An 8821-nucleotide genomic window follows, 5' to 3' on the forward strand; every position below is an offset into this window, starting at 1 on the left:
CGGACATTTTTAGGTTTACAGTCTTCAAAAAAACAAACAGTCCGCGCGTGATCTGCGCGACGCAGACAAAAAAAACCACGCAGATCTGCAGACAAATAACAAAAACTAGCTTACTTTCTTCACAATTATAAATAATTATTCATAAATTTTATTATAGTAAAAATGAATTTCAAATGGACCCTTTCTCCTGATAACACGGCTTTTAAAAGCCTTTTCCCGCAATAATTTGGAAGTTTCATGAAGCTTTTTTTTTTTTTTTTTTTTTTTTTAAATTTTCTCACAGGATTCAGAAAAACAACACAAATTCTCCACTTTGCATTTCCTTAAACCCCATGTGAAATATCGCATACCACCACTTCCTCTCCCTTGAACTAACATAATCATGAGTTACAACTCTGACGATTATCTGAAACTTGTGGATAGTGTTGCGTCGTGGAACAATAATACAGCACAATACCTGGCTCACTTGTGGATTTCATCATACCAAGGGGATCAGCAAAACAGGTACAGCAAACCTATGCCATGGATTGGGATGTATATCGCATTGGCATCTCTGTTTTGTATCATTGCAATGGTGGCTGATTTATTACATGGTTTCCGGAGGAAAACGCTATGGTTTCCGTGTAAATACTTCACTCTGAACTCTGCTTCTCTCACTGTGATAGCTGTTGCAATAAAGCTGCCCATGGATCTATCTACTCTAATGCCAAGTTACATGGACCAGGCTACAAAGCTTGGAAGCTTGGGCTTTATGTGCACCATGATGAGTAATTTATTGCCTTCTCTAGCAACCATGGATAGCAAGGAACTTATCCCAAACGTCATATCTTTGGCTGTTCTCGTGATTACCTTGGTTGTGAATGTTTGCATTCAACTAAACACTGGAGCTCTCTTCTATCATGTAGTAGATGATGGTGCGGGGTTTGACCTTCATGGTTATGTGAAAAGTTTACCATCCTACGTACCTGATAGACACAACAGATTTACAGCAGCCATTTATGTGGGTATGTTACTCATGTTGCTCACAATATATGTATGTTCAGCTCTAGCAATTCTGAAGTCCAAACAAATTCTAGAATCAAAATACCAAGCCACTCATGATAGCTATAAACGATCAAGATTTGCACCAAGAAGGAAAATTAAGTGTTGAGAAGCTAAAGTGGCATGTGAGCTATTGGTGGATCATGGCAGGAACTGGAAGCTCCCAATTCATGACAACATGCTCTGTTACAACCTCTGCTTCAACCGTAATATGTGCTTCAAGCGTTGTCATACACATTCTTCTTTTACTTTTTTATGTTGAAAATCTATGGGACTATAAGTCCGATTATAAGTGGTCAATGCCAGTGATTCTCATAATACAGTTTTTGGGAATCATAGTAGGTTCAATTTCCCCACTTTCTAGATGTTTTGCAGCCTTAATCTTTAAGGTGTCCATAAAACGGCTTCAGAACCATATCAAGATCACTAAAGTAGAAAGCTACTGGACTGAGAAGTTATCTGATTGGAAACGGAGTAGCATACCATTCCCATCCAGTAGCCGCAAATGCAAGTGTGTCATGGAGAACCTCAAAGTCCTAATTCTCAATATTTGCATAGGGTTTCAGAAGATAGTCGTGGTGGCCTGCAAGATCATAGCAGTGGTTCCATTTTTCGTTGCCATATGTGTCTTGTATTGTTGGAAGTGGTTAAAAGCCATGTTTTGCACCTTACGTCCTGTGCTGAGAGAAAAGCCTAAGGAGCATCTAAGAAAAGATATAGAGCTTAGCTGGTACGTTTTGCAACTCCATGACGACATCGAGTTTGCTAACAGAACATTGAAAGGCATGTTAAAATCGGTGAATCACTTAATCAAAAAGGCAGAAAAACAGCAACCCAAAAATCTTATGAAGCTATTAGCAAAATCTGGAGGTTTTGGAGGAGTTGCAACATTTGACAGCGATTATGTTCCACCTTTACTTTTAGAAGAATATGTCAATTGTTGGAGCTTGCCATTGGTAACTCTCACAACCATCGCCATGTCTCTTCCTAACATCCAACAGGACACAGTCTATTCCTTGCTAAGTGGTGTGAGTGAAGGTCTTGTATATGTCGCACTTGTGGAAAAAACTCTCAATGCAACTGATAATCATGTAAGCATTCAAGAGGCAGCTAAAACTTTGTGGCGTGAGGTTGAAGTCTACAACAATTGGTTAGGAAACAAGCTGCCAAAATATAATCCTGAAGTGAATACACCAAGACAGATTCTTCAATGGTTGAGAGATACAGCTAAAAGCATGGTCATTAAGGTGGAAAGTACAGATATTCGAAGCCAAAATGATAATTCCAAATACAGTTCTATTTGTGCCAATTCAATGTATCGTATCACAGAAACAATCCTGATTTCTTGCCACGTGAACATTTATCACGAAGCTAGCCAAGAGGAACTATTTGAAGTGTTATCATCAATGATCGCTGATATATTGGCAGCATGTCTCACCAACTTACCCCAAGTCATATTAATGAAATGCCACACAAGCGCCATAGAGAAAAGAGAGGTGAATGTGCATGTTGCAGCCCAACTTCTCGGTCAGACTACACGGATAATCAGCTCCCTCCAAGATCGTGAACATCCACCCTTGAATCCAGATGATTTTCCATTTATTGACAGGTGGCGCTCTTACTTAAACAATGGGTTTCCTTAATAAAGACAACCGATGCTTCGAGTAACCAAGATTGTTTGATGAAGATTTGATGTAATTTCTTTTCTTTTTGCAAATGTTCATGTAATTTCCTTTAATGCTTGTTTTAATACTTGAATATGAACAGAGAACTAGCTAATGGCCAATGTATTCACCAGCATCACCCTCCACCTAAAAAAAGTATTCTAAACTGGGAGGCCATTCACCTTCACCAGTCTGCATCATTAGCATTCAGAAAGCATGTGAGTTTGTATTTCTAGTTAATTTCCAAACATGACAAGTACTTGTCTGATGTAGTTTTAGAACATTGCTCCTCGGTATTATATATTAGAGGTAGGTTTAGGTGCATTTAGTAGTAGATTGGTTGTTTTGGAATAACCCACTAAATGAACATGAAATCAAAGATGGTTGAGTGAGGGATCAAGATTTTGAATAATTGGTGGATGTTAGAAATTTACAAGTAGCTACAAGATTAAACTGGTGATCGATATCGTTGTCTCAATCAAAAATAAACCAACTAAACTATGTAGATACGGTAAGTCGGGTCGAATCCACGGGGAGTTCGTGGTTAAACCTTGTGTTAAAATAGTCAAATGTAAAAAACTAATGCTTGCAATTGGTTGTTAAAACAACTACTATGAATGAGAAAACTAGGTACTCCCGGTTCAGTTGTCGGATAGTTCAGATTCACATACTTTCTTCCCTAAAACCCTAGTTCAGTTACTTAGATGTAATTGGGGTTTATTATCTTGCAACAAATAATATGTTCATTCAACTAGTTGTCTTACTCCCTACACTACTTGGATTAGGAACAATTAGTGAATTAACAATAAAGTGTTTTGCAACTACCTATTATAATATTAAGATTTAATATCACAAGTTGGAATAATACATGTGGACTCAACCAATTTTCTTTGTTCTTAAACTACTTGAACTTGGAACAAATAATGAATTGGCAATAAACTATTTTAATTATGACATCAAACAATTCATACAACCCAATTTCAATTATCATTACCAAATATCATCACATGAAACATAAAATAACAATTGAAATTAACTAGAACGAAGTAATAATCAAATGTGTTCATTCAAAAGTCCTAAACATCCCCAAAAGTAATCCTAATGATTTAGCCTTCCATTGAGTTCATAAAACTAATTACTTGAATGAAATGATTAATAAAATGCATAAACAAAATTAAAATCATCAAACAACGTAGCCTAATGATTATCAAAGTATAGAACAATTAACCCTTAGGGGAGAAGAAATAAATTCTAGAAAATAAAGAATTGATGAAGATTAACCAATGAAATGATCTTCACTTGTAGCTTGATGATGAAATCCACAAACTCTTGACTTGAATCCAGATTGGAATGGAATGGATTTGTGTTTCCAAATGTTTCCAAGGATTTTAGAAGCCTAAAAAACACAGGAAAAAGCTCTGAAAATCAGAGGATGAACCCTAAAAACGAATGCATAGGTCCCTATTTATATTGTGTGACAGAAAATAGTGAAATCGGGTGATATGGAACGTTGGACGTCCTAGGAGACGTCTTACACGTTATGTATAACGCCTAGGCGTTCTTCGTACGTCTTTGCATGCCTTATGTCGTCCTTTAAATACACTAAAAATTCGCCTAAAATGCCAGGCCTCTTAGGGAACGGCTTAGACGCATTCTAGGACGTCCTTCATTGATTCCTATGCTTTTCGAAACATGTCGTTCCGACAGGAGACGCCCCTAAAACGCTTAGGCATCCTAGGGGACGTCTTAGTTGCCTCCTAGGACGTCGACAAGGCCTTCCTCGTTTTCCTTGCTCCGCAATCGGCACCATTTCGCTTGGACATCCTAGGGGACGTCTTAGACGCGTGGAGACGTCCTTCATCTTTCATGCAAGTTTTGGTGGTCAAAACTACAGAATTAGCAGAAACTCAAAACACAAAAGTAGTATGAAATATTCTCTAGTTTCTGAAACATCTTCACTCATGTCAATCGGAGCTCCAGAACTTGAGATATGACCAAAACATGTAAGATTGGTCAGCTTTCCCAACAACATTTGCTTCATTCCTTAGCAATCTGTCTCCCTTGTTTTGCTAACTTCCTTTTGGTCATTTTTCTTGCACGTTCCACCCACTTTTAGTACCAAGTAATTTCCTACACACAATGTTCAACATTCCATCAAAGTAGTGTCATTCTTGGGTAATCATATATCAATTTAATATATTTATGACAATCTAATACATTATAAAATAGACTTATCAAACCTCCCCAACTTTATTCTAAACTCATCCCGAGATTGGCATGAAATAATCAGCATAAGCTTACTCTCTTATCCTAATAAAAACTCAATGGAATCACGAATTCCGTACACCATATCAAAACATATTCTATAAGCACAATATATATATATATATATATATATATATATATATATATATATATATATATATATCGATTTTGGGGATTATTAGTTGTTTATCCGGACTTTTAAACTCAAAATACATGTTATGCTTATTTTACTTTGTTGTTTGAAACCCTCCACTTTTTGAACCCTTTCCAATAATCAACCTCATGAATAATCAGTTGAACTCATTGCCAAAGTCACATTTTCAAGGTTCATTAACATAGTTAGCACGGTCGGTAACACTTAATGGACCAACCCATGCACTCCTGCTATCGAGGGGTCACATGTTGTTTCACACAATGTCTTCAACTTGAACTTTTCTTTATATTTATCTTGATTTTGCATTCTTCAAGTTCTTTGATAGCTTCAACGGATTTAATCATCTTTGTATTTGACTTGAGCTTGAATATATATATACGTGGAAGTTCTTTAATGTCTTCTGATGCTTTTTGGTTGTGTGGAAACAATAATCGTCACATCCTAACCTCAAAGAAGCAGGAATAATTAAGACCAAGTACTCAAAGCATGATGACACATATTGTTTGGTTGGGTCCTCAATTGAAAGATCGTAGGCTCGAGCCAAAAACCTTCATTTTTGAAACTTGGGTATTTCACATAAATTTTTTTAAATATATATAAATTTTTCCAAACCGGCTGAGCAACCCGCAAAAACAACATTAATTATATATTATGACTCGTTGTACGAAACTCCTATTATTTTCCATCTTGATGAGTTACATTGAAGATATAGAGAAGCTACTAGCTCATCATATATTCCATGGTGAGCAACTTTAGGAAAAAATAATTAAACATAGAGTTTAAGATAGCAGTACATTCATCCCAAATAAAAGATATAAAATCAAAAGAAAAATAAAAAGTCTTTAATAAACCATAAAAATCAACATCAAAAGAGGATCTCACCAAAGTTTACAATGGAGGCGACTGTGGCGGATATTGTGGGTATGGTGGAGGATAACCAAAGATCGATCTAGCTAAATCATAAAATTGAATGGTGTCTGTTGTAGCTGGTGGTGGATGATAATGCTCATACTCCAATGGTGATGGATAGTCACTCGGGTCCCAAGATTGGTAGAAAACCAGTGCTAGTGCTCAAGATCATTATGGCAGATCAATGTCCATCGGGTCATGTTGTACACGGCTGCGTCTATAAGCGGCATCTGTATAGTACTGGTACAGATGACGAGTAGCAATATTATAAGTGTTGTCGGCTGTAATGCCAACCTGTCGCATCTGCTCAGTAAGATCAGCTAGTGTCGTGTCGACACCCTCCATCCATATATTTTTTCTCCCCATCCAAGCCTGTACCTCCTGGTTATGCGTTTTTTTGCCTCCCTACAAAGTCCTCCTAAGCTACCCGCATGTTCTATCCATGACCTGCTGCATTTCCCTGTTGTTGTTGATCACCCTGAAAATCACCAACAAGTGGCTCCTCGTTCCTCACTCCGAGTGGTGTCGTGTAAGTCAGATTTGTTGCATAATCCCTCAGTGTATGTCTCCCATTTATAATATGAAATGATATATGTATGAAAGAAGTGGCAATAGGGAGAAGGATACGTTGGTATGATGTAGCTCGTGGGACCTTGATCCTATTCCCCATCTCCCTAGTCACATATGTCGATATTAGGGCGACGTGAGGGGTGGTGACTCTGTTATGGAAATAAAAAAGGACCATATGTTGCACATAGCATTATATGCATAAGAGATAATGATGGATCATGTCATCAATCTGTATAACACATATATGTCATGTGTGTTCACCGCCCTGGGATTGCTATTACTCGGGTTCACATTTTCTCTGATAATGTTATGCAATTCCTTTGCTAAAGGCACCAATTCGCGGAAACTATCATATACTCTCGTCCCCTCACGGAATGTTGTGCGGTACACCTCTTCCATGATAATCTCGGGGTTACCCACCTTGTATCCACAAATCTGTAGTCGGTCGGCTAGTTCTCAAGATCATGCAGATGATATCCAATATCTACGTGAAACATATCTCAAATACCCTAAACAGTCATCACTATATCATGGGTCCAAACCGTACCAATAAGCTGCAACTCCTCCGTCCTGCCAGGCACCTCGACATGTCGAAGCATCCTCATCCACTCTCGTGCAATATCAACATAAACATGTGTGGGGTTAAAGTCAAGAGCTCCACCCCATCCATAACGGTCAAAAGTCTCCATAATATTGTACCCAACAAAGCTATGTCGATCCACCATGTACTCTGTAATAAATCTAAGCGGGTGAGTGGCCTCGTAAACTACCGGGTGGACGTCATATTAGTGCTCATGTAGTGTATGATATTGTAGGTTAAAAGCCACATGTACATTTGGTTCCAGCTGTCAAACTGGTTGTCATGCGGTTTGCCTAGCTGTACTACTTGATAATGCTACCCTTGATCTCTTTACTAGCATTTGCAAATTCAACACACACAAAACCACAAAACAAAAAAAAAAGTAAAACAATAAATCAGTTGGCAAGCTGTTCCAAACAAAGTAAAAATATATTCAGGCTGAATAAATATCTATTTTAAGTCCTATTATATTTTCAATAACTAAATGTTTTTAAAAAATTTATCCAATCAGTAAAAACACAGATAAACCAAAGTTTAACTGCAACTAACAAGTTCTAACATGTAAATATTCAAACTAACAATATAGTGTTAAAATTCAGTGTCATTCTAAAATTTTCTAAAAACTTGAAATTTTAATCTAAAATATAACAATGATTTTCCAACATTATGTGTAGAATTTTTATTTTTTACCATTAACAATAAAAATAAAATTTTCAAACAATTCGCAAATCAACACATGCAACTTGTTTGGAACATATTCCTAACAACTACAAACACCAATCCATATATTTCATACCATTGTATGCCATATTTCCAAAAAAAAATAAAATTAAAATTTCTACCATATATGAACATACACAAGAAATTTCAAAATTAACCTAATATATGGAGTTTTGAAGCACATACCTTGTTGAGATGGTGTTTCTAGTGAAGAAGAAGCACTAACTTGAAGCAAAAACCCGAAAATAAATCCAAATTTCAAAGCCCTATTTTTTTAGGGTTTTAAAAATCAGCCAAAAGAATTGATTTGAGTGTGAAAATCTTGCAATGTGATGTTTCTCATTTGATTTCTTGAAGATTACAACAAAAATCACGAATTTGGTTGCATTTTGAGGGAGAAATAAAAAATAAAAAAATAAAAAATAAAAATCGGTCTTTAGTGGGTGTTTTTGGCCATAACAGTTGGGAAGGGGAACAATTGTGCAGAAAATGACCATAAAACAGCTGAAAAAGCGTTGGGGTCCTAGCCGGCGTCTTAGACGCATCCTAGGAGGTCTCTCACAAACAAGGGCATTTTGGTAATTTTGCGAAGGGATTTCATCGAGGGAAAAAGTGGGCAGCTCGTCGCCGTCTTAGATGGCGCCTTAGACGTCTCTTGGGATGGTTGGAGCTGCTATTTTTTATTTTTTGCTGTTTTCGCGTTTTTAACTGTTTGGGAACCTTTTTTTGGGTATTTTCTGAGTTTTTTTTTTAATCTTAAGCAAAAATTAAATACCCCCTCCCCATCTTTAAACCTTGGATCGTCCTCGATACAAAAAGAATTTAAACACAAAAAATGAAAAATAGAAGTAAAAACACACTAAACCATGGGTTGCCTCCCGAAAAGCGCTAAGTTTTACGTCTTCAGCCGGACGGTTC

The 8821-nt window shown here is 36.9% G+C and overlaps 1 protein-coding gene across 1 annotated transcript; it reads left to right on the forward strand.

The window, feature by feature from the left end:
* Positions 1 to 382: 382 nt before the first annotated feature.
* Positions 383 to 6293, forward strand: LOC145002494 (uncharacterized). Its single transcript, XM_078961751.1, has 4 exons — positions 383 to 1004; positions 1105 to 2650; positions 2809 to 2923; positions 6111 to 6293. The coding sequence occupies exons 1-4, from the start codon at positions 383 to 385 to the stop codon at positions 6291 to 6293; spliced, it is 2466 nt and encodes an 821-aa protein (XP_078817877.1).
* The last annotated feature ends 2528 nt before the right edge of the window (positions 6294 to 8821 follow it).

The sequence above is a fragment of the Lactuca saligna genome, chromosome 6 (genome assembly GCF_052625555.1).
Source record: "Lactuca saligna cultivar CGN05327 chromosome 6, ASM5262555v1, whole genome shotgun sequence".
In the NCBI taxonomy this organism is placed as follows: Eukaryota; Viridiplantae; Streptophyta; class Magnoliopsida; order Asterales; family Asteraceae; genus Lactuca; species Lactuca saligna.